The 27,733-nt window shown below is 37.2% G+C and overlaps 1 protein-coding gene across 8 annotated transcripts in view; it reads right to left on the minus strand.

Moving 5' to 3' along the window:
* Positions 1-27,733, minus strand: part of KDM5A (lysine demethylase 5A) — an 87,352-nt gene that overhangs the window by 33,755 nt on the left and 25,864 nt on the right. For all 8 annotated transcript variants that reach the window (XR_009048531.1, XR_009048529.1, XR_009048530.1 and 5 more), the window contains 10 exons: positions 22,350-22,531; positions 20,729-20,891; positions 19,490-19,609; positions 16,676-16,870; positions 11,710-11,891; positions 11,053-11,177; positions 10,463-10,613; positions 9,036-9,150; positions 6,418-6,773; positions 2,337-2,475 (listed from right to left, as the gene is read on the minus strand). Coding sequence is in view for 4 of the 8 variants with exons in the window: in XM_057703620.1 (XP_057559603.1) it covers positions 2,337-2,475; positions 6,418-6,773; positions 9,036-9,150; positions 10,463-10,613; positions 11,053-11,177; positions 11,710-11,891; positions 16,676-16,870; positions 19,490-19,609; positions 20,729-20,891; positions 22,350-22,531 (1,728 nt within the window). In the remaining 4 variants the exon portion in view is untranslated. The remainder of the gene's footprint in view (positions 1-2,336; positions 2,476-6,417; positions 6,774-9,035; positions 9,151-10,462; positions 10,614-11,052; positions 11,178-11,709; positions 11,892-16,675; positions 16,871-19,489; positions 19,610-20,728; positions 20,892-22,349; positions 22,532-27,733) is intronic.

Consider the following 27,733-nt stretch of genomic DNA (forward strand, 5'->3'; position numbering starts at 1 on the left):
CCATTCCGGGACATGGCAAGAACATCAGAAGTAGCAGGCTGGCAGCCTGCAGACAATAATTCAGGGTGATACCTCAAAGTGGATCAATCTCCCAGTAGACAGAACACATAACCATTCCTATAAGAAACTGTATGGATGAATGGATAAAGATGTGGTACATATATGCAATGGAATATTACTCAGCTGTAAAAAGGAATGAAATTGGGACATTTGTAGAGACGTGGATGGATCTAGAGACTGTCATACAGAGTGAAGTGAGTCAGAAAGAGAAAAACAAATATCATATATTAACACATATTTGTGGAATATAGAAAAATGGTACAAATCAACCAGTCTGCAAGGCAGAAATAGAGACACAGATGTACAGAACAAACATATGGACACCAAGTGGGGAAAGCGGGGTGGAGGGGGGAATGAATTGGTAGATTGGGATTGCCATACATACATTACTAATAAGAAAAAAAATTTCAAATTGTACACTTTATATGCAGTTTATTGTGAAGAAAGAAAGAAAGAAAGAAAGAAAGAAAGAAAGAAAGAAAGAAAGAAAGAAAGAAAGAAACTGTATCCCCATAATATTCATCATTATTCAGAGGCTATGAACGAAAGGCATAGTGTTTCGTGCTGAATGTTGCCATTCCCATACAGCTACTTCCCATGTATTAACTGACACATTTGCCTATATATCCATTTTAAAAGTTACACTGAAACAGAAAAACAAGAAACTTAAGTCCAATTTTTTTTTTTTTGGCACACGGGCTTAGTTGCTCCACAGCATGTGGGATCTTCCTGGAGCTGGGATCGAACCCGTGACCTCTGCACTGTCAGGCGGATTCTTAACCACTGCGCCACCTAGGAAGCCCTTAAGTCCAATTTTTAAAAAGAATAATGAGAAGGTTCTAGCCATAAGAGATATTATAATGGTATCATTACATCACTACGGTACTAGGATAAGAACAGAGAAGAGAGTAATTGGAAGGCAAAAGAAAGCTCAGATACAGACAGGCTCAAGAAATATCATATTTACTACTACTCCCTTTTGTGCCCAACTATAGCCATTTGACTACAAAATACCTTCTGGCTAAGCTGAGAAGCAGCCTCTCCCAGGCAATGTATCCTAAAGTGCAGCAGATGCTGTCCACTTTCTTAGAGCTGACAAGTCAATCCTTCCACTGAAGGGAAGAGGCTTGGTGAGGAACAGTCCTCTACAACCACACAGGAAAGCCATGACAGCTCAATCCTCCAATCATAAACAGCCCACTAAGGATTATTAGTCACCTGAGAACAACCAACTGCCTGAAATAGGTCGAAGATGAAACAAACAGAGGAGCTGTCCTGATGAAAACAGATAAGTTTAAAAAAAAGAACAGAAAGAGCAGCAACTAAACAGGTCTCAGAAAAAGTCAACTGAAAAGAAAGTAAAAGAGAAGTCTAGAATACTCTTTCTAAGGGCAGCAGTTTGGTAGGAGAGTTGGTTTCCTTTTTCTTTCAGTATACTTCTACAATAAAGAGTATATACATACTCAATACTGTAAATGCTGCTTAATGGATTTGTAATTTAGAAGGAATATTATGTATTCAAGCATACTTTCATCTCTAACATTTATTTCATTGTTTTGAATTACAGATGTATAACATATGTCTCTCCAACTAGAATATGCAATTTTGAGGTCCAGGGTTTTATCTTTACACCCTTCCCTTACATTTCTGCTCCCAAACAACCAGAATAGTACCAAGAGTATTGTGGGGTTCAGTAAATGTTACTTTCATTTTCTTTTTCTGCCACATATTTTAAAAGTAACTGGGGGATAGCAGGGTGGGGGGATAAATTAGGAGTCTTGGATTAATATATACACACTACTATATATAAAGTAAGTAAACAACAAAGACCTACGGTATAGCACAGGGAACTATACTCAATATTTTGTTCTACCTACAGTGGAAAAGAATCTGAGAACGAATACAAACATACGTATAACTGAATCACTTTGCTGTACACTTGAAACTAGCACAACACTGTAAATTAACAATACTTCAATTAAAAAAAAAGTAATTGGTATACATTCAAAGAATACAGCAGGAAATAAACTCCTTACTGCTAAGCATTAAATAAATGGCTAATTCTGTCACCTTTCATAGCAGGGAGTCAATAGAAATAAGTAACGTTTAAATAGGTAATATATATTTTCAAATAAAAATCAGATGGAAGAACAAGTGAATTCTAAGTATATAATTACTTTAATATGGTTATTCTATTCTAAACATTTAAAGGCTTAAAGGATTCATCTGTGAGACAGCATTACCTGAACGGTGCGACAATTCAAAAGGCTCTTTACCTGAATAGCTTCCACTTTAGTTGTCCATTCTCGAGCCTTCTGTAAGGCTTCTTTCAGGGACAACACATTGGGTAGAAAGGCTGGAATGTTCCTCGCTTCATTCACGATGCTTTCTAAACTTGCCACACTGTGCCGTGGTCTTAAAAAACACAAAAATAGGGTGGATGCATGAGGAAAAGTCAAACTACTACCAACACTTAAATTACATTTTAGAATGTATAAAGAACTTTCATACACATAACTTCATTTAATTTGTACCATTATCCTATGAGGGAGGCAAAACAACTATTACCTCTATTTCCATTTTACAGGTAAGAAAAGTTTAAGTCAAAGAAGATCAATTATTTTCCCCAAAGTCACTTAATGTAGTAAATGGCACACATGAAACCTGACTCAGGGGACTTCCTAGATGGTGCAGTGGCTAAGAATCCGCCTGCCAACACAGGGGACATGGGTTCGATCCCTCCTCCAGGAAGATCCCACATGCTGCAGAGCAACTAAGCCTGTGTACCACAACTATTGAGCCGGTGCTTTAGAGCCCGTGAGCCACAACTGTTGAGCCCATGTGCCAGAACTACTGAAGCCCATGTACCTAGAGCCCTTGCTCTGCAACAAGAGAAGCTATGGCAATGAGGAGCCCACGCACCACAATGAAGACTAGCCCCCACTCGCCGCAACTAGACAAACCCGTGTGCAGCTACGAAGACCCAACACAGCCAATAAATAAATCAATTAATTCAAAAAAAAAGAAAACACTGACTCAGAATGAATCTCAGATCCCATGCTCCTTTCACTAAATTACTTCTACTTTAGTTATCCACAAAATCTGAAATTGTCAGAGATGCATGTTAAACAGCTATGTAGAAAGCAGTAGTCTAGAAAGCCACCACAGTTGACCATGTACATTTAATTCAACTACATTCATTAACACCTTGTTACACAAAGATGATTAAAACATAGACCTTATCCTCAACTCATCAAAATACAAAGGAAGAATGATACTTGTACTGAGAACTAAGAACAAATTACTATAGGTTCAGTACTATGGCAAGCAGTGATTAATTCTGCCTGGGAGAACCGAGAAGGGTTTTGAAGTAGGCCTTAAAGAAGAAGTGTAATTTGGTCAAGTGAAGGATTAAAGGAAAAATAACAGGAATATAATGAACAAAAACATGGAGAAAAATTTAAAAATACAGTAAAAATAAGTTTAAGATGGGGGATGGTGAGGATGGAGGAGTAAAAGCAAGAAGCAGGGGAACGTGGCAGGAAAGAAAGATGCAGATTAAGAGGTCTTGAGAGCCCTGAACTGTGCTATGCAAGCAATGGGAAGCTATTGAAGGTGGTAGTAGTTTCACCGTCCATGAATCCTGCTATGGGCTGGGCACTGTGCTAGGTCCTGGAGATGATTAATGCACGAGAACGAGCGTCCCTGCCTCAGAAACTTTTTAATCTGGGGGGAGGTGATTATTAATAAACAGTTATGATACACTTGTAAGTGCAAATGCTAAAGGAAAGTAAAGATGGGATCAGAACATACAGTAGGGGGACTCAGTTGACTTAGCAGTGAAGGAAGGCTTCCCAGAAGTGACTCTAAGCTTGCGCACCCTTTCTGAATAGATACTAGTCAGGAAAGCTGGGACCAGACGCAGGGTAGAGGTAGTGGAGGTGCACCACAGTGGGTGTGTAGAGGGCAAGAGTGTTTCACAGGAGAATAAAATAAACATGTACAAAGGTTCAGAGACAAGACAGATCACAGCAGGTCTGAAGAACCGGGGGGAGGAATCACTATGTTTGGAATACAGAATACAAGAGGGAGAATGGCAAGGGGTGAAGGTAGATATTTAAGCAAGAGGCTAGATTACAGACAGCCTCATAAGTCAGGTTAAGGAAGTGTGCATTTCATCCCAAGGGGAATGGGACACAGTGAAGGGCTTCAGGAAAATACTAGTTTCAGTGTGGAGAATGGGTTACAGAGGGGTGAGGTCACAAACAGAACCTGGTGCTGTGATCTAAGCCAGCTGTAACAACAGCCCAAAGAAAAAGACTGGAAGTGAAAAACACTGAGGAAATATAATCAGCATGACTTGGTAGTTAACTGAGTCTGAGGGCAAGAAAATGGAAGGGTGGAGTCAAAGTTAATTTCCAAAGTTCTGGCTTGTTCAAATGAGTGAAAGAGGGTATAAGTCAAAGAACACAGAAACAGAGAGCATGGGAAGGAGTTAATTTTGAATATGGGGAATTTGAGTTACCGATGGATAGCCTATGGAATTATCTAACAGGCAGGTGGTATCTAAGAAAGAAAATCTGTGTTACAGATGAGAATCTGGAGTTAATCAGTATAAAGATGACAAATGGAGACAAGAAATCAGATGACATTTCCAAGGAGGTGTAAAGAGTCAGAAGAGCAGTGGTCTGGGCCAGAATCTTGAGGAAAGCCACTCTGAAAGAGGCAGAGAGAGATGGTCAAAAGCAAAGGAGGAAGACACCCAGAAAGGATTGGTCAGCAGTGAGGCAATGCTGAGAGGAACACTAAGGGTGCGTTTCAGAGAGATAACTTGACAGGAGCTAGAAAAGGGAGGATTCAACCTCCCACTCTCCCCACCAACCCTGTCAGCCCTCTTTACCAGCTTTACTTTCTTCACGACACTAATGATCTGAAACTCATTCACTTATTCACCTCACCTGTCTCTCCCCACTATGTTGGCTCTATTTAGAGCAGGGACCTTGTGTGTCTTTTCCCTACTGCCTCCACAGCACTTAGAAACAGTGCCTGGCATGTAGTAGGTACTCCATAAATACTCACTGAATTGCAAAGGTCAAGGGAAAATGCAATAGTCCTGTAACGAAGTCAGTGACAATGGAGTTGAAGAAGACAGATTCAAAAGGCATTTGGAGGCAAAATCACCAAAACTCGTTAAATGTAGGAAAATGGGAAAAAGAAAAATTTCAAGTATTACTACCAATAAAATTTCACTCAGTAGAGTACTGTCAGTTTTATCAGGTATACCAAATCACAGTTTGCATTCCAGAGTTATTCAACTTTTCCCATTTGGTATGCTCCCACCTCCTGGAACTGTCGTGAATCTGATGACACAGAGTAATTTGAATGTTTCGGACAGGAAAAGCTATACTGTATCATGTATTCTCTGTGGCATCTGGAGAGCAAAATATCCAGCACACATGCAGCCTTTTCTTGGATGAACAGAACTGTGTTGATAAAACCATCTAAGGCTTTCCTGTCAAACGCACTCAAAATAAGTGAGTGGCAAAGTAATTCAGTACACAGAGACTTTGGAATGAAGTGGAAACGGCTTTAAATCTGCGCTGTGTTATCTGGCAACTATGTGATCTCTGTATGCATCCCAGTTTCCCCATCCTCACAAGGAAACTATATACATACTAATCTTAGATGCTGAAAAAATATTTTCATAAAGAACACTGTAGTCAAATTGGTGGGCACTTTACTTCAATCTCACAAGTTCAATGGGTGCCAATGCCAACGCCTCACACTCTCCTGCCTGATCCTCACCTCCCTCTACTTTCCTGCATGAACCCCCCATTCAGGTAAAGACCACCTAACTTTTGTCCCCTGAGCACACCCTACATGTTCCTTAAGCTTAGCTCAGGATACTTCACTTACCTCCCCTTCCACTTCAATCCCACTCATCCAAGGCTCCATGAAAGTTCCTACCTTTCTCTCAAGCGTCTCCACTGACCACCCAGGCTAACAATGACCTCTCCTCCTCTAAATCCTGCTAGCATTTTCCTGCACCTCTCAGTTAACCACAACATACTGCAACAGAGCTCTGTATTTCTTAGCTCTTAATTACAGCATCAGTAATGGGAGGGCTCTAAACAAAATATTACTTTGTATCAGTTACTAAGGTACTACTCAGCAAAGTACTCTGCCCACAGCATGCACACAACATTTGAAACTCTATATGCAGACCCAACTGATAACTTAGTGACCACTCAGGGAAGGCACAAAACAGTTAGTTAAATAGACCCTTATGTTCCTCCTCCCTTTCCACTCTCTAACCTAGTTATTAAAGAGGTGACAGTCACCAATATATGTGTTCACCTTGCCTGTAGGCAGACCTTAGCCTTTTCTTCCCATCGCTCAGAGACTGTAAGCAGCTCCTGAAGCTCAGCCATTGCTTTCTCCACGGCATGGTGAGGTGCCAACCCCACCCCAGAGTCTATCAATTTCTTCATGACATCCAAAGTGACTTGCTGTGGATCTGACAGAGTCAGTCTTACTTCATCCAACCATCGAGCCTGCTGTAGCTCTTGCTTTAGTCGGGCTAACTCAGGTAGCTCCACGTAGAGACTAGAGCCCATATCTATCAACATCTGCAGTTTGGAAGAATCTGGGGTTTCGTCCATCATGGCCTCCTGAGCACGCTCATGAAACTCTTCCACATCATCCAACAGATTCTGAAAAGATCAAAAGAATAAAAGTAAAAAACAAACTTAAAAGATACCAAATGAGTATGGAATACATATAGTTCAGGCAAATTGCCAAATTTTAAACCATTTAATAATCTCAGCATCGTAGCACCAAACAGATATGATAAAGGCATAAACATGCTTCTCTATAATTACTTACAAACAGCTACTTTTAAATATGACTAATTTACTCAAAAAATATTTAATAGGGACTTTTCTGATGGTGCAGCAGTTAAGAATCCTCCTGCCAATGCAGGAGACACAGGTTCGAGCCCTGATACAGGAAGATCCCACATGCTGCACAGCAACGAAGCCCATGCGCCACAACTACTGAGCCTGTGCTCTAGAGCCTGCATGCCACTACTGAGCCCGCGTGCTACAACTACTGAAGCACGCATGCCTACAGCCCATGCTCCACAACAAGAGAAGCCACCGCAGTGAGAAGTCCACACACCACAACGAAGGGTAGCCCCCACTTGCCACAACCAGAGAAAGCCCGCGTGCAGCAACAGAGACCCAACACAGCCAAAAAATAAATTTAAAATATTTAATGACTGCCAACTTAGTTATAGGCACTATTCTAGGCAAACAGAATCAAACAAAAAACACGAAGTCCTTGTCTTCAAGGAACACACATTCTAATGTAAGTGGCCAGACAGTGAAGTCACATAAAATGTTTCAGTTAGTTTTTAAGTGCTATGAAAATAAAATAGGGCAAAACAAAATAATACAAAAGTGATCAGAAGGGATGGAGGGGCGGCAGCGCATATTACTTTACAATGATGGTCACAAAAGCCAGATGAACTGAAACTAAGAGGAGGAGGTAGAGGAGGGGCCCATATGAAGACCTGGAGGAAGAGTAGTTCGGGCAGGGCAAATAATAATAGCAAAAGCTTTTGAAGAGGAATGAGCGTGTCTGCTCCAAAGTGGATGATGGGGAGCAAAGTGGATGCAGGAGAAAGCAGTTAAGGAATAAGCAGAGCTCAGATTACAAAGTGCCTTGCAGATTAATTATAATGAGTTTGGATTTCATTCTAATGGCTTTGGGGAATCACTGGAGGATTTTAACCATGTGAAAGTGATATGATTTTATTTCTATTTTACATAATCGCTCTGGCTACTGAATTAAAAATAAACTCTGGGGGATAAGAGTAGAAGAGAAATCAGTTAAGAAGCTGTGGCAGTAATCTAAGGGGCAGATTCCAGTGCTTTAGAACACAATTTAAGCAATCAAGATGATGACTAACGGTTCACTTTGGGAGACATTTTGGAGATAATATAATAGCAGCACCTGTTTAGAGACTGAATGTGGTGTATAAGGGAAATAAGGGGATCAAGGATTCTGAGTCATCAGAAGGGTTCTGAGATGCCGTTTAGTCTGCCAGAGGCAAATACAGAGTATGCAACTGGATGCACTAGTCTGCGGAAAAGAAGAAAGGCAGTCGGAGCTGGGAATCAGCCAGACACAGGTGATATTAATGTCACCACAGGAGAGATCAGGACCTAGAGCAAAAAGGGATGAGACTCCCAATAGACTCCAAACTTAGAAGCCAAGCCAAGGAGAAATCAAACAGCTTCCCTAAAGAGAAGGAACTGTGAACTGTGAATCTAAGAAAACCGGAGAGTATGGTGTCAGATGTTTAGAAAAGAAAGTCTCTCAGGAAGGAAAGCATAGTCAACCAGCAAAACACTCTTACGACATGGGGTTAAGACAACACAACTGATACTGGATTTCAGAGTTGATAACCTTGAAAAAAACCATTTTAGATACCCAGCCAAGGCCAAATCCCAAATACACACCACAACTATCAAAAGATTACTAACTACGCAGATTCATATATTTGATAGATACTTTTGAGATTTTACATATTCATTAAACCATGAGGGCCCTGGTAAGTCAGAGTTCTGCATTTTTAAAAATTTCATGAACTAGTAATTCACTGATACATTCAGATTCCTTTAACTGATTTTTTCACATTTTAATTATATCTATGTTAAATGGAGGTTCTGGTCTAAAATTAACATATTTAATAATTTATAAACTAGCCTTAGTTCCAGAATTTTAAAGGGGGAATTAAAGGATAAGAATGAAACCAAGAGATTCTTACTGCCTACTAAAAAACCTTAAATAGCACACTTATTTGAGAAAAGAAACAGAACAAAAAACTAATCTGGACACACTATTCTCTTTACCCACAACGGAGCCCATACCACAAAGGATATTACCCAAAAAAGAACATAATACTCCACCTTTACTTGTCGAGCTTGGCTGATGACACATGGAAGACTAAAAAGCTGCTGAACAAAGGCCTTCAACTCTTCCACTGTCAGTTTGGTCCGAGTCCTCCCACTATCTGGGCTCTGCCTGATGTGAAATAATATTGAGACATAAGTAAGAAAAATTCAGTCATTCCAATATCAAAGGGGCTTCTAGTCTCTTTATACTTCTAACCCAGGAAATCCCAGAATACTAGTGTTTGAGGGATTTCACTGCAATGGTGATCACTTCTAAATCAGGTTTTTAGCTCTTCAGGTAATGACTCAAAGATTCAACTCTCCAAGTTACAGTTCCTCCAATCTTACAAATATTAAACATTTCAAACATTTATTAAGTTCCTCACAGTAAAATGTTAAGTTCGCTGATAAAACTAAATCCTCTACCTCAAGAAATCTAAGGTATAGAAGAAAGGCCTTTAACCTGGCTTAGGAGACTATAAGCCCTCCAAAACTGATTCAAAACTATGTCAGTATGTGCATTTTTCTAAGAAAAGGGTCTCTAAGCTTTCACTAGATCCTCCAAGGGGGTCAGTGACCCAATGACAGGTGAAAAGTCACTGATCAATGTCACTAAGTTCTCTGATAAAATCAAAGGTAAAAAAATGCATAAAGTAATTGGAGACCCAACGTGAACTGCTATAGAGAAAGCCTTTCAGACACAGAGAATGTGTTGGAATGACTATGAAACAAGATCACAGAAAAGTAAACATATGTGAATTACACAGAATCAAGGGCACCTACTTCCATGCTCCTTAAAAACAGCCTCCCCTGCACCCAGATTACTCTTTGCTGCCAACTGCCTTTAGCCTGTGGTATCATCTATTTACAAAGAATTTATCACACACCTACTGTGTGCCAGCCATGCTTCAAAGCACAGCAATGAGAAAAAGGATGAAAATCCCCAACATTCTATCCTAGCATACCTTCTAGTGGGGTTGGGAAAGGGAGGAGGAAATGAGACAACAAGTAAATTCATCTATCAGGAGGTGACAGGGACAGGTGAAAAACAAGAAGGAAAGAAGAATAAAAAGGTTGCAATTTTATAGATGTGGTCAGAGAAGGCCTCTCCAAGAAAGTGACATCTGAAAGACTTGAAAGAAGTGACAGAATAAGCCACCTGGGTATCAGGGGAAGAGAACTCCAAGCAGAGCCAAGAGCAAGTGTGAAGGCCCTAAGCAGGAACACAATGGTGTGCACGAAGAACAGAGGGAGAGGGTATAGAGTGGGGCAAGAAAGGAGGGAGAGCAGGAGGAGATAAGGTTAGGGCATGACTAGGGGAGGGAGAACATGGCCTCGAAGACACTGCAGGGCCTCATAGGCCAGTTAAGACTTTGCCTTTAATCTAGTCAAAACAAAACAAAACAAAAACCACCAGAGGACTCAGCTCTTCTTAGTCTTACCTGTGTTTCTGCTTTTTGCTCAGAAGCAGCTGAGCCACAGAAGCACAGGTCTCAGCTTCTTTTACAGCATCCCTGAGTTTTCGAAAGAGATCATTCTCTGGATATTTCCTATCCTCAGCATCTTCCAGCATCACTCGTAATTCAATCAAATCTGTAAAAATAAATAAAAAGCCATATACTATGACCACAGAAAATAAATAGCCATTCACCAACCAACTAGCAAAAACACACCACAGCTGTGAAAATCACACCAATACAATAAAAGCTTATGACCAGGTGCCCGTTCCTAATCCTTACAGACAATTTCTTTCTCAATAAGTCTTTAATGTTAGTCCATTGGTAACAATGGTTCCCCAAAATGTATGACACACCTACTGCCAGTTAGCTATTTGTCCTATTTTATATCAACTTTTTCACTTAAAAGATGATTCTCAAAAAGGAATTTAAGTTTATAGTCAACCAACCCACGGTCTCAAATCTCATACAAAGCCTAGGGTTTTCCCTTAATGGAAAAATATGTAAAACAAAACAAGGTCTCTTTCAAAGCGACAACCATTTCAGTGTATGCTTAGAAAAGGAAGAAACTTAACCTTTCTTGTGGTTGAAGTTGGCAGATAATGCTTCTGTAACACGACTGACCCAAGTGTCATAGGACTGGGCCCTGACTTTCACACCATATAACAGAGAAGGGAGGTCCTCTAATGGGTAGCGATATCTAAAAAAAAAAAAACCACACACAAAAATAAAAACTTCCAAAAACCAATAACTTGAAAATAAATTAAAATTTAAATACAAACAGCTTAAAGAGAGTACAATGGCTGGGGAATGGGGTTTTGGTATACGTAAAGAGAAAATCTAAGAAGCCCACAGAGTTGTTTTTTTTTTTTTTTTTTTTTTTTTGGCACACGGGCTTAGTTGCTCCGTGGCATGTGGGATCTTCCTGGAGCAGCGATCGAACCCGTGTCCTCTGCATTGGCAGGCGGATTCTCAACCACTGCACCACCTAGGAAGCCCCGCCCACAGAGTTTTAATTCAAGGAGAGCCACAAAGAATGTGTGAAATCAACTTGACAAAGCAACTAACTTTAGCTGCCAAGTTCAGAGACAATTTTAATGGGCTGGTTCTGAAGCAAGAAGGCAAACAAACAAGAGGTTACCAGTCCAAACACAGGGAAGGGCATTACAAAGGACCATTAAAACTAATTTTAAAAGAAGGGAACAGAAGTTTTACAAGAAACTCCTGGGTACCTAAGACATTTTTTCTGCATGGGGCAGGGGCATAGATCAGTCGGATGGTAGAGACACACAAGCCGCTCAGGATTACAGGGACACGTGAGAGCAGAGAGGAAACAGGTGGTTCTGCATGCCGAACACTGTCGCTCATCGTCAGGGACAAGTTCAAACACTTCTTCTTCTGACATCAGGACACCCTGAAATACAGCTGATGTCACTAAATCAAGTCTTTCCAGTCTGTCAAGTCTCAGAGAACTTATCATTTTCTACTCTGATGATATAAACATGGGAGGTACAATGGCACATCATCAAAATACTTTCTGAAAACATTACCAAACTTTTTATGAGCAAGACTAAACCTTGGTGTTAAAGAATGCACATGTGACTGACGAAACTTTAAAATACAGGAAATGATTACTACAAAGGTTAAAAGTCATTTTTTGAGGGAAAGAAAGGAAGCTGTAATTGGGAGGTACTCTGAAGATGGCTGACAGGTTTTTTTTCTTTGGCATAGCCAATATTTTCTTATTTGCTAGTATTATTTTTCTAATATATTTTACGCTAAGAGGCTTTTTGTATATATAATTTTTAAAGGTTACACTCTATTTACAGTTATTACAAAATATTGGCTAGCTGACAAAGTTCTATTTCTTGACCATATTGTGATGACAACAAAGTTTACTATGTAAGAATTCATGAGGCTCTATATTTGTTTTATGTAGTTTTGTTTTCTATTTAAGGAAAAGATAAATCAAAAATAAAAATTACTGTCCCCAAGGACAGTATACCTTTGAACCAGAAATATGAGTAATCTATAATCTGAAAATGACACTGATATGTACAAACTTATGCAAGGATAAAGAAACATTAAACTATGCAAATCAAAATATCTACTCCCACATGACATCAAAAAGAAAGCTAATCTTTTTAAACAAATTTTATTTATTTATTTATCTATTTATTTATTTTGGGTGTGCTGCTACGGCTTGCAGGATCTTAGTTCCCCAAACAGGGATCGAATCCTAGGCCCTCGACAGAGACAGTGCGAAATCCTAACCACTGGACTACCAGGGAAGTTCCAAGAAAGCTAATCTTTTATATACAGAATGGATAAACAATGAGGGCCTAGTGGATAGCACAGGGGACTATATTTAATATCCTGTGATAAACCATAATGGAAAAGAAATATGAAAAAGAATATACGTATAACTGAATCACTCTGCTATACAGCAGAAATGAACAACACTGTAAATCAACTATACTTCAATAAAAAAATATTAAAACCAGGGGGAAAAAAAGAAAGCTTATCAAATTTGGTGTGCCACTTTAAGAAAGTAAGGGCACCTGAAGCACATTTTATAAAGATGTCCATTTAACAGACAAGTGGGTCCCCTTTACAGTTTCTACTTACTGAGCAAGGTACTTACAAGCCAATAAAGAAGGAAGTAAATCTGGGGGGAGGTAAATGCTTCCAACTTAGAGCTTCACAAGCACCAGAATATTAAAGGATCAGACAAGTCTTACACTAAAGAATTCCACTCTTTTTTTTTAACTCACCATTTCCCAAACTTTTCTGTACAGAACAATTTTTCCTTATAATGCCTTCTAACATTTCATATAGCCTAAATTCCTGAGAATACACTCTGGAAAATCATAAGTTATCGAAATGGAATGGAGAAAAGAAAAAAGCCAGGGATACAAGTTTAAAACCTATTTGAAATAATCCCGGTGAGAAAACTAAAGAATGGAACAGTATGACAGCAGTAAAGACATGAGCTATCGAGCCATGAAAAGACATGAAAGAAATTTAACTGCATATAACTAAGTGAAAGAAGACATTCAGAAAAGGCGACATACTGTATTATTTCAATTATATGACATTCTGGAAAAGGCGAAACTACAGATAGTGAAAAGATCAGTGTTTGCCTGGGGTTTGGGGGGCAGAGGAGATAAACAGGTAGAACATGGAGGAATTTTAGGGAAGTGAAAATACTCTGTATGATACCTTAATGATAGATACGTCATTATATATTCATTCAAAGCTGTAAAACATACAAGACCAAGAGTGAACCATAACACAAACTATGGATTTGGGTGATTATGATTTGTCAACATAGGTTCATCAATTATAACAAATGTACCACTCTGGTAGGGGATACTGATAACACAGGAGGCTACGCATGTGTGGGAGCAGGAGATAAATGGGAAATCTCTGGATCTTTCCTCACTTTGCTGTGAACTTAAAATACTCTGAGACAAAATAAAGCCTTGTTAAAAAAATAATAAAATACAAAAGGTTTATAAATAAATAAACAATCAAAACAAGGCTTATAAGAATACAGGTATACAGTAAGAATATTAACTATCAGGCATATAGAAACATATTCCAAAAATGTAAAATTTTTTTTAAAGATACATTTGGGTACAGAGTCTATTAAAATAAAAAGTTTAATTTAAAAAATGATAGATAATCTATAAAAAAAGAAAAGATGCATTTGAATCTTACTCTTTCTCGTTTCTTTCATAGGTAATTCAAGTAACTAGAAAAATCTAATAACCATTTAGCAAATATTCTTATTTCTAAGTTAACGTAAATGCTTAAAAATAACCAGCATTAAATATTTTGTAATAATAATATTTATATCATTTCCAAAATATATAGCTTTGTATTTTGGTTTATAGATTTTCCCCCCATTTACACCAATAAGAAGAGTAGTAAAACTGGATCAGCTTTACTTCTCAGATTCAAATTGCTAGTCCACTGTATTCTTCCTTAGCTTAAACCTATGTTCATTCTCTTAAGACTCTCCAAATCTAACTAAATATATATAGAGCCCGTTATTTGAAATAAGTTGTTTAGAAATACAAATCCAATAATTTTGTGATTATACAAACTGAATATGTCATTTTCAAGAAAATTCCAATTTTATTCAAAGGAAAACAGGCTTCTGTACATTCTACCACCTGGGACACGGCAAAAAACAGTCTTTTCCATCTGTCAACTGTTCCTGGTTATTAAGTTACTTGGTTATTTTCTTAAGTTCTTAGTTAAGTTAGCTTAAATCAATTAAGCTAAAGCAAGAGATCTCAAAAATTAACTTGAAATAGGTCATATTCCTAAATATGACAGCTAAAACTATAAAACTTCTGGAAAACATAGGAGAAAATCTATGTGACCTGAGGTTAAGCAAAGACTTTTGAGACATAACCAAAAGCACAAGCCATAAAAGAAAAAACTGGTAAGTTAAGTTTGATAAAAATTAAGAACTTTTGCTCTTCAAAAAGATACTGTTAAGAAAAAGAAAAGATAAACCACAGAATGGAAGAAAACACTTTCAAATCTGATAAAGAATTTATATCCAGAATATATAAAGACCTTTCAAAATTCAATTTAAAAAAATTCTAAATTTTTCAAGTTGGGTAAAATATTTGAACAGAACCTTCCCCAGAGATACACAGACAGCAAGTAAGCACACAAGCTGGTGCTCCACATCATTAGTTTTTAAAATTAAAGCCACAATGAAGTGCCACTACAAACTTATTAGAATACCTAAAGTTAAAAAGACGAATTGTACCAAGTGTCAGTGCAAGTACAGGACAAAGAAAACTCTCCTACAATGCTGGTGGAAATGTAAAATGGCACAACTGCTTTGTAATACAATTCTGCAATTTTTTACCAAAAAAATTAAACATACACAAACACATACCATATGACCCAGCCCTTCCACTCCTAGAAATTACCAAAGAGAAATGAAAGCATATGTCAATATAAAAACTTGTACAAAAATGTTCAGAGCAGCTTAATTCACAACAGGTAAAAACTGGAAACAATTAAAATGTCCGCTCACAATGGATAAACAAACTGTGGTATATATCCATACAATGAAATACTACTGAGCAATAAAAAACAACTTATACATGCAACATGAATGAATCTCAAAGTTATTATGCTCAGTGAAAGAAACTAGACCAAAAAAATGTATAAACTGCACAACTCAATTGAGATAAAACACCTTTTAAAAAAAGACCAAGTAAAGAAAGTAGTTCAGTGTTTTTCTGGAAGGGGTGTGGGGAGTGGAGGGAAGGATCACAAAGAGGCATAAGAAACTCTTTTTTTCATTATTTTTTTAAATTGAAGTATAGCTAATGTACAATTATTACGTAAGTTACAGGTGTACAATATAGTGATGAGGCACAAAGAAACTTCTGAAGGTAATACGTTCATTATCCTGACTGTGACTAAGTTTCATGGGTATACAGTCACACTTACCTAATTATACACAATAAATATATGTAGTTTATTGTATGTCAATGATACCTGAACAAAGCTGTTTAAAAAGCAGGAACAGAATATCTAGGTAAAGAAAGTGGACTGTATAAGAGCAGGAGGGAGCAGGTACAAACCCAGTGAGGCTAGCTAGCTATGCACGGAGAATTAGGGAAAATGGGCCAAGAAAATGGGCTGAACACACACATTTTCTCATTTACTACCCATTTCAATATGGTAAATGTTTAGTTTATTCTAAGCATTCAAAATGCCAACACTGGGTTATTCAGTACTTCTTATATTCGTTAAAAACAGAATGGAGGGAAAGACAGATTAACTCTGAGGGTCTGCAATCACCGGAAACAACTTTTATTCAATTATAAAGCTGAGAGAAAAGGAGAATTTGAACTTTCTTGCTTAAAGAAATAATACTACACGTAGGAGATTTTTTAAAATATGTATGTACCTAAGAAATTCTACCTGATAGGATCGCATTTTTAAATACCTGGAGATGATATCAAGAGTCCTAAAACTTTTTCCAACTTAAAGAAACCAAAATGGCAAGTACAAAAGTGTGAAATCGTCTCCAAACTGTAATTTTTGTGCTCAGCTTCCAGAGGGATCAAAGATGGAAACGGATTCTTTCCACTGGTTTAATTTTTAATATATCCCGTGAGCAGTATCAACTACAGGAAACGTGCTCAGCAAACTCACCATCTGCACAACAGACTCCCTTAACCGAGTCTCCTCTTCAGTCAGGAGAGTCAATTCCTTGCACACCATGGCGGCCAGCCCCACGTCCAAGCATTCCGGATCTGCTGCCATCTTGAAAATGAGTTCCTCATGTGAGAAGACACAGTGGCGCCTTAGCCGTCGGTAATGACTGACACACTGACGGCCAATGGGCAACTGAAAACAAGATAAGATTCTCAAATTAAATTACTTGCTTATAACACATTCCAGAACAGAACCACTACTTACCCCCCAGATCTCTTTTATTATAAAGAACACAGAAGAGCAATGTCTACTTGAACATAAGAGGTAAGTAACTGCACATATTAAACCTTTATCACCCAGCAAGAATTGCAAAGGCTTCCCACAGAAAATTCCCAAAATTTGAGATGCTGAGCTTCTGGCCTAAGCTGCTGATTTTCTACTCATTAGGTACCTCAAGAAGTATGAGTTCCCTTGATATATAAATAAGGCAGCAAGCTCTTTTAGACCAGTCTAACAAGAGACTGCCCTTACAGGAAAAAGAAAAAATTTTTTCAGGCTTGATTATCAAGGGATAGTTGGACATATTCAGCATCGATGTTTCCACAGAACAACAGGTGCTACTATCAATACAAGGAAGGGAGGGAAGGAGGAAGGGAGTGAGGGAGGAAGGGGAAAAAAGCATTACTTAAGCAGTTAACATGGACTGACTATTTTTTCACAAGGACCAAAGCAAAAGACAATTTAGATTTTAGCATCTAGAAATTATTTTTAAAACTACCAGCCTGGCCTAAAGAGAATTCAAAGCGAAGCCATGAGATTATATACTTTAATTTTCCTAAGTGAAATATACAAATCACTAAATAATCACTTTTCATAAATCAACAGGTTCACTCTTTAAGATAATTTCTGAAAATCTATCAAGCTTTAAACCAAATTGATACTAGCTATATTATACAAACTCTCTCTCTCTCTCCAGCTTCTTTCCTTCCCTCAAGTGGAAAAACTTGGGTGGCTAAAGTTTTTGTTTGTGTCTGAAAACTGTAATATAAAAGAGAAAAAATAAGAGAGTGGACCTTTAAGAACCTTTTAGAGTTCACCTCCACTCTGAGAAAGGCAGAAGGGAATCACAGGAATCAGAGTTCCGGAGTACAAGACTATCTCTGAATCAAGCAGTTATTTCCATACTTTTCCAAAGAAACCATCTTTCCCAAGAAAATATATACACTGAGGTCAGACAACTATCTTGTCTAATAACAATATACAATTCTTTCATTTCTTAATTCGCGGATATTTACTCTTTAAACACTTCTCAGCCTTCAAACAAAAGCAAGAAGAAAAACAAAACTGTAGGATTTTCAGTTTTCAATTATTACAATATATAGGGAAGCCACATGAAATAGAACTGATTGTCCACTGTGGCTTATAAAAATTAGTACCATCACTTTATTCCAGACATAAAGCTGCTTTTACTTTTCATTTATATCACATCCTTCTCCTAAAGAGTATCAGGGACTTTCACAAATATCATCTCACTTGTTTGAGGTTAAATGAATCTTAGCATTTTTACATAGTAGATAAAAAAGAATTTAGAACCAGTGAAATTAAAAGGGTTGTCCAAGGGACTTCCCAGGTGGTCCAGTAGTTAAGACTCCAAGTCTCTACTGCAGGGGCTGGGGTTCGATCCCTGGTCAGGGCACTAAGATCCAGCATGCCACATGGCGCAGCCAAAAAAAAAAAAAGTGCTGTCCAAGATCAAACATCAATAATAGCAAGCACATTAAAGGCAGAAATCATCTCTAACTCATCTCTGAATCACCTGCATTTCCCACCCTACACCTACCTAGCCAAGGAACAAGTAAATCATAAACACTTAATAAATGTTAGCTGAGTTTTTAAAATAGAGTTCAAGCCCAAGGCAAAGACCTAAGCTCAGTCTTGTTCCTGATGCTTTCTAACGAGTAAGAAGTTTAGAATTATTAGGTCAAATAAGATTGTTCATTATACAATTTCATTCATTAGCCAAGGAAACAATATGGTTAATCATGAAATTTAACAAATTAAGGTGCCCACAGAAAACAAAAGATCCAATATTACTAAAAAATATCCCCCAAAATGTTAGGAGAACAAAAAAACCTCCTCATTAAAAGTCAAAGAGTGCATTATAGGCTTTCAGTCTTTTCCCCACCAACATGACATAAAAATAACTAATAATTTTTTGATATCTACCTCATTTAAAAGCAAAATAGCAATCGATGGCAATATCATTTACACAAAAGTGCAGTCCATAGCGATCTCAATATTATAGCTACCCTTCAAAATAAATTTTTTATGAATATAGGAAACATAAAATGGCAAGAATAAAAATCACCTAATTGTCTATCAGAAGGAAAATAATAAAGGAGTATTTTAAGATAAAAATCAGAGCTGGATATTTTAAAATAAAAATCAGAGCTAGATATTTGTAAACATGGTACAATTAATTCTTGAAAAGATCTGGTCACCTTTATAAAATCCAAAGTGCCCAGAGAAAGCAAAGACTAGAGGAATTACAGTCTCTCAGAAAAGACTCAGAAAATATCCACTGCCCACTAAAAATTCAAATAGAATGAGAAAAGTAATAAATGAGAAGTAAAGAACTATAAAATCCTTCAAATAAAAACTACCTGGAACTTTCTAAATTGCAACAGACATTCCAATCTCTAATGAAATACTCATGAACCCCACCCTCCCCAGCTAAGCAAGTACAGCGATTAAGATGCATTTTCCAGGGGTGTTAGTGGACGTACAACAGCCACTTGCTATAGAACAGACCCAGTCAGCAGTGCAGAAGTTCACCGCTTCAGCAAAGTTGTAGCCCTGATTGAATCCAGAGTGATAGGCCCGAGGGAACGTCACAACAAACTCGCCAGCACACTGATTGGTCCTGTACACCTAAATGCAAATTGGGAACAGGATACAAAAAGAAAATAAAACAAAATAAAAACAACAAAAAAGGGATACATTTTATGTCAGTTTCAGAAGCATTTTTTAAACTTGAAAATAATAAAGTATTAAGCTACACAGACCACAAAATAACATCAGGGTTGAAGAAGCAGAGTTTCAACTCCTTAAAACAGTCACTGATAAATTATAATAATTCATGATAAGCATTCACAGCCAAAAGAAATTTTCAAGGGGAAAACATTGCTCTCATGAGCTACTAGCTTCCTAACCTAATAAAATTTTTACAATTAAGAGAATTTCTCTTTTATTCCTTTCATTCCTATGTTGTAAATAGTGATAAAGGATGGAATTTCATCCTACTTTTGGATCATTTTTTTGTAAACTAAATTAGCAGCTCATATGTCATACGGAGAGGTCTCCCAAATCACTTTCCCAAAATCTCTTTGTTTTATGATAATACTATGTCTTTTGAAAAGTCCCAGATTCTGTACACTCTTTAAAGACAAAGTAACATTACTATCACTCAATCTACTTTCTCATTAAGGTTATATGACTATCTGAATATCTGTAGCAAACATTACATTTATACTTTATCAGGTTGTTAGTAACTTAAATTTTTTTTTTCTCTTAGTAACTTAAATTTAATAATCATTTTCAAAACTTAGTTTAAAAGTAGAAAAGGTATTCACTGAATATTTTTACTTCATTACCTCATGAAAAAAAAAGGCTATGAAATCTTTATATGAAATACGGGAATATGATCTCCACAAGGATAAGCATTAGTTATTAGAACTACCACTTAAAATACTTATACTTTGGTTAAATGGGGATAATAAAGAATATGAGATTTTTATTAAAACCAGGATATACTGACAAGGCTATTTTGACAGGTTACTATACACAAGGTAGATATGTTCTGTACTTTTACAACAGCCCATTCTTAATTAAATAAATTGCTGTTCCCTTCAGAGTCAAAATTCTAATTTGGCTAGAAGATAACATAATCTTTCATTTCCCATTACAAAACAAAGCATATATTGTGACTCTAATCAAAAGTGTACATAACTTTAAATTTAAAATACTGAAGGGAGACACAAAAAGACTCACAGGCACACCATGCTCCATTAGCACATTGGGGTTCATGATGGTGACTAACTGATGTAGGAGATCAGGCTGGGATTCAAATAACTCAGGGGCCAGCTCCCTCATCACCTCCTCCAGTTGTTCTGCAGCATGAGATGGCACACCATACCATGTCTTTGGCTCTCCCCTAGCAAAAGAAATAACTGTTTATCTAGGTAGAGCATGGTGCCAATGAGGCCAGGGTCTCTGATTCAAATCCACTAAATTATAATTAACTTTGTCTTGCTCCATGGCCACAGATTATATGCCCCGAATCCTAGCAACCATCTCAAAAATCTATGCTATTATTCATAATATGAGGTAAGGCAAAGAAATATGGATAGGTAGGTACATACTTATCACTATAGAAAAGTAACTCAAAGAATGTGAACTCTTTATGGTAGATCAGTAAACAGCATCTTCAAACAGGAAAGTGCTATATGAAAAGCAAGCTTTGTTCCAAAGGATACTGACATACTGCCTGACTCACAGGTCCACTGGACATTCCAATTATCCCCACAATGATCAAAGTAAAAGTTAATGCCCTTTAGAATACTTTAACATAACTTCACTGAGTTCAATTTTACTATCCAAGGAAATGAGGCCAAGGCGAGAAATTGCTGAAACCGTAAATGCAGTTCTATCTATGAATCTTAACGACCAAACACTTGGCATCATTAATACACCGGACTCTAGTAGACTAGAGTTTATTTATAACACTAAGTTGAACTTCAAGGAAATGGATTTAATTAGTCATGGTAGCTACAGAACACCTGAATTTCTTAATCCTAATACAATTCACAGTACTGTCTCTAATAGAAACTTACTGAGAGGACTGAAAATGCTCCATATTTATGCTGGGCAGTACAGGAGCCACTAGTCACAAGTGACAAGAATGCACCTAAAATGCGGTTAGTGCAACTGAGGTAAACTTCAGTAAACTTCAATTTTACTTAATCTTAACTAATTTAAATAGTCGTATGTGGCTAGAAGCTGTCATAGTACACAGCACAGCAATGAAGCAGAGAAAAAATCATGAGAGTTTTCCAATGCATAGTGTGATGTGAGCAGTATCTTTCAAATGGAGAGAAACATATCTTTTGGTTAAGATCAGAATACTGGACAAAGAACTGGGTAAGTAAATAAAAGTTGTGGGTGAGACAAAAAAAACTGAAAAAATTTAATGAATACACATGTAACAGCCATTTTTAGGGAAAATGTTATTAAAAAGGGAAAAAAATTTGAAAATTTCAAATATTCAAGGTTAGTCATTATTAATTATATAAACTTTAAATATCCTGTGTTGCATATTAAAAGTTATACCAAAGAAATTTTCATGTACACTAAATGTAAGTACTGTTTGGTCTAAAACTTGAGGCTCTGTTGCATGCACATACTTGAAGAGGGAAACTGTCTGAGATGTTGTACCCCGAGACGTCTACACAGTACATTATCCTACTTTTGGGCAGAAAATACTTTTTTTTTGGGGGGGGGGGGGGGGGCAGGAAATACTTTAACATCAGCTCTCCCTAACACATCACCTAACATTGCTACACCTTTAGAAAGGCCACTAAGTATGCATGCTGTTAACAAAGACTGTGCATACCAGTGCAAGTAGTTGATGGAATAGCTCCAGTGATCTTCAATGTGCCAGCAAAAAGAAGAGAAACACATTCCCACATAAAGCCACGGCACCTTCATGCCAGAGATGTCTACATTGATATGTGCAAGAACAGACTGTTCTAAAACAGGCATGTTATTCAAGTTCCAACCAGAAAGCGCATATTCCTACAAAAGGAAAAAAAATGTAAATGAGATACCAGAAATGACACATGCCCAATAGAAATCTCAAACAGAGTCTTCAAATACAAAAGTACAAATTTTATAATTACAATAACCTAGTCCATAGAATCTATGCTCTCTGCTCTCTACAGGTAACCCCATTCCTAAATATTTAATCCTTATCTCCTAAGTGATATTTCCCTTTAATTATCTCAGATATCTCTGGTTTACTCTGAAGCATGTAAGGCTTTTTATTACTCCCCATCTGCCCCTACAGCTTACCAGTAAAATACTGTGAGACTCATTTTACTAGGTCGCTATTATATTTCTACTTTATCCCCAGCAGCATAACTTCCCAAAATGTTTATCACTATATGTACAGAATGGTGCCAGATACTGTGAAGACAAAACAAAGTAAGATACTGAATCCTGAATCTGTGGCAACAATGCAGACCAAGATGGCACAGAAAGTCAGCACCCCCAACCCCCACTACAAACACATCTATTTACAACACCAAAAAAAATGTTTCACAGATGAACTCAAGAGGAAAAAGAATTCTCAGTTTCTAAAAACAAAGCAAGCAAGCATAGCCGGAATAAAAAAGGAAAGCTGTTGTCTGAGTTTTCATAGAGGTTTCTAACTGGATATAAGCTCCAGACAAGTGGAATTTCCAACACCCACCTCTGAAGCCATACGTGGTGGAGACTTAAAGTGCTACCATCCTTGTGGAGAACAGTCCTCAAAGTGGGGTCTAAGGAACCCAGGGGACCTGCAAAGTCAAACTATGTTCATAATAATTCTAAGATGTTATTTGTCTTTTTCACTCTCATTCTTGCATGAGTGTAGTGTGAGTTTTCCAGAGGATATGTGATGTGCTATTACAACAGGCTGAATGCAAAAACAGGAAAGAAAATCCAACTGCCTTCTATTAGAAGGCTGATAACTGTTGAACCTGGATGCCACGTAGGGAGGGAAGAAGGAAAAGTTCATTACTATGTTTTCTTTTATACATTTGAAAGTTTTGATAATATAGAGTTTAAAAATAAAACCCTCAAAGTAAGAGGTTAAATAGCCAGTGACAAAGCTGAAGAGAGAATCTGTGAACTAGAAGACTGATTTGAGGATATCATCCACAGTGCAGCAGAGACAGGGAAATTATAAAAGTGTAGCTAAGTCACAGAGGATAGATAAATTCCAACAAAGGTTTAACTAGGAATCCCATTAAGGAATAATAAAGATATATGACTCCTACCCTCAGTAGGCTTAAAAAAAAAAGGCAGCTTTCAAAAATACTACTCAATATATTTTTAGTTGGCTGAAAAAATATTGACTCCAGGTGAAGAGACCAGACCTACCTACAAAAAGTTTCAAGATGAGGCAACACATATCAAACTCCAAATACAGATAAATTAGTAAATTTTATAGTTCTTCAGAGGATAACAAAACAGTCATCACCACTGGATCATTAAGAAAACTTCATGGAAAAGGAAGAAACTGGGTTGAGCTTGGAAGAATAGGTTAAGATTTGAAGGTAAATGACAAGAGACAGAATATACTGGTCTGGCTGGTAAAAAGGCAGAGTGGAATGGTCATACTCAGAAAACCAGAAAATAAGACCAGGAAAGAAAACTGGACCTTTACTCTTAAATTTCAGACTAAGAAGCTTGGATGTTATCCTATATTCAAAAGAGAAATAAAGCAGATTTTGAAAAGTGAAACAATATATCAAATATTTTTATATTTATCTTAAACATTTTGATTATGGAAAACTTCAAACAAAAAGAGAACTACATAATGAACTCCCAAAGACCCACCAATCTTAAAATTTTAAATGAAAGCAATCTATGAGAGACTGCAGAGAGTAGCAGTGTTCAAAAAACAGTTATTTTAACAGAGCAAGCCTAAGACAGCTATCCTTCAAAAGGCCCGCTTGAAGTTCTGCCCTTGGCTGGCTGTGGAAACCTGCACGGCAGACAGTGCCCAACACCGACACAGGGTGACTCACAGTGCCTAGGCTGTACAATGTAGTTTCTGCATACCTGCTTTCCTTCTGCGGGTCTGGAATTTTGCTATGTATTAGGCAGAGGGTGCCTATGTCACCAGCCCTTAATAAAAAACCTTGAGCTCTGGGTCTCTAATGAGCCTCCCTGGTGGGCAACACTTCACATGTGGTATCAATTTGAGACTGGAGTAGCTAAGTGCACCTTGTGTGACTCCAGTGGGAGAGGACTCTTGAAAGCTTCCAAGTGGTTACCTCCAGACTCTGACCACACTTCTTTTTATCCCTTTGCTGATTTTACTTTGTATCCTTTCACTTTAATAAATCACAGTCATGGACTTCCTAGGTGGTGCAGTGGGTAAGAATCTGCCTGCCATTGCAGGGGACACACGTTCAATCCCTGCCCCAGGAAGATACCACATGCCGCGGAGCAACTAAGCCCGTGTGCCACAACTATTGAGCCTGCGCTCTAGAGCCCATAAGCCACAACTATTGAGCCCATTTGCTGCAACTACTGAAGCCCACGCGCCTAGAGCCTGTGCTCTGCAACAAGAGAAGCCACCGCAATGAGAAGCCCACACACCACAACGAAGAGTAGCCCCTGTTCACCACAACTAGAGAAAGCCCGTGTGCAGCAATGAAGGCCCAACACAGCCAATAAAATAAAGAAAAAAATTTTTTTTAAAAATCAAGGTATGAATGTTTAAAAAAAAAAAAAATCACAGTCATGAGTCCTCCTAGAAAACCAGTGAACCTGGAGAAGGTCTTGAGCACCCCCAACACAAGTGGTCATTATGTAAGAGCAAGGCAATCATCCCAACATGACATGATGGGATGCAGATAAGGACGTAGTGGGATTGAAAAGAGGCCAATCCCATTGAAAATAATGAAAAATGAATTAATAGAATTTATTCACTATTTCATAAAGAGTGAGGATAAGATAAAAAAATGTTTCCAAGATTTCCAGTTCTATGCCTATTTTTATTCCTCAGAAGCCCTATTTGCAGAGCACGCTGTATTCACAAGACAAACATATCAACTTCAGAAGTACTTTTCCACTAAACGGTGATACCAGAGAAGCATGTTATCAGATACCAAGAAGCTAACTCATACAGAAGTTCAAAATAAATGTACAATTTCTGGCAAAAAGATAGTAGGTATCTACTATTCTAAGAGTAACTTTCAGAGAAGAGTAACAAATTGACATAAAATATAAGTATAAAAATATGAAGGTTTTATACACATTGTCTAATTAGTCCTTAAAATCCTTTTGTATAAACAGGTTCTCTCACTCCATCTCCCAACACAAAAACTGAATCCTGAGTAAAATATTATTGCTTATGAAATAAATAGCAAATCCATCACCCAGACTAGAAAAAAGGGCTGTATCCCCGTCTCTTCATACTATGTTGATGTCTTTAAAGCCCAAATTTCTCCACATTCTTACATGAAGGTGAATGGAGTGAAATCAGAAATAGATGAATAGATATTCATACAGAATTCAAACATTTAGAAGGATTAATATCTACATTATTAATATTAGTTACTTAGGGTTGACATTTAAGCACATTTAAAGTAATCTTTAAAACTCTGCAACCTTATCTCTTAAGATTAGAAGATACAATTACCTGTTCAAGAGCAACTTAAAAATTCAGAACCAAAATGAAATTCATAATCAGATAATTGCCTACCATTTGCCAAGAGAAGGGTATGAAGAAACTACGATTGGTGCATTTCTTTATACTTTTACAAAGCAGATTTAATTCAGTGACACTGAACACGTACACATTTCAACACTGAACTGTTCCTATTTAAAAAAATCTGTATATAATCTGTTCTCCATCCATTGTAATCATTTTCTTTCTCCCTTGATAATATCCAAAGTCTACTCTCTGATCAATACTATCCTAATGTGATTATTCTAACCTGTGCTCTACTATGACAAGAGGGGAAAAATTAATAATAAGGCTAAAATAAGAAGAAACTCAAAAGACAACTTTCGCTTATAAAGAAAACAAAACAAAATGAAAACCTCATTCAGCACATATTAAGTGCTCAGATATTTCTGAATGGACAGTCGGCATAACAAAGGATGAGACGGTACAATGAATAATAAACTGGGTCAGTAATACTATAAGCAGTTAAGATGGACTGGACAGGGCATGAAGGGACTCAAAACAAAGGTAAGCCAGGTACAGAACTGTGTAAACAGTATACTCCCATTTCTATTTAAAAACATGATTCTGTTTTAAAATGTAATTCTGTATGCATGATGTTTAACTGCTTGTATAGGTACACTACATGTGGAAGGACACAAGCGAAGATGAAATAAGGTCTACTGTCAGACTGGAGATTTCAGTAGGAAGGAGACTTTTAACTGTAACGGACTTCCAGAAATGGTGATCTGGAGAGCTTGGGCAATTCCCTCCACAGAAAACAAGGATAAAACTGAGCAAAATTATCAAAATAACCATTTCAAGGCACTAGAAAGCAATCAAAGGCAAAAAAAAAATTGAGATGAGAAGCATTAAGTCTTGAAAAACTAAAAGAAGGCTAAATAAAGACATTCTCAGAGAAGCAAAGGCAAGACTTCATTGCTAGCAGATCTGCACTATTAATAAAGGCAGTCCTCTGGGCTCAAAGAAAATGACCCCAAACAGTATTTTGGACTCACAGGAATGAAAAAAGAGCACCAGAAATGGTATATATGCATGAGTAATGATTTAAAAGAGTGTATGTGTATTTTTTCCTTTTCTCAATTTTTTTTAAATATAAGATGGTTTAAAGCAATAATTCTACTGCCGTGTTGTTGTATTATACAGTATGTAGACACAACATACAACAATACACAAAAGAGAGAAGGAAATGAAAAGACAGTTTCAAAGTCGTCAATTTACCAGAATTGAATCAATATTAAAATGAAGTAGAGTATAAGTTAAAGATGTAAAGACAGTCAGTAAAGCTGTTTTTTTTTTTTAAAAAAGATACATACTATAATTCTTAGAGAATCACGAAATAACTCAAAATATATAGCCCCCCCCCGCAAAATCCAGACCAATTAAAATGGCATGATGAAAAATACCTCTTTAACACCAAAAGAAGGCCATAAAGGAGAAACAGAGGAACAAAAAGACATGAGACAAAGTAGCAAAATGGCAGATATAAATCAACCATATTAAATTTAAATCGACTAAACACTCCAATCAAG

The sequence above is a fragment of the Hippopotamus amphibius genome, chromosome 12, assembly GCF_030028045.1.
Source record: "Hippopotamus amphibius kiboko isolate mHipAmp2 chromosome 12, mHipAmp2.hap2, whole genome shotgun sequence".
NCBI classification, from domain to species: domain Eukaryota; kingdom Metazoa; phylum Chordata; class Mammalia; order Artiodactyla; family Hippopotamidae; genus Hippopotamus; species Hippopotamus amphibius.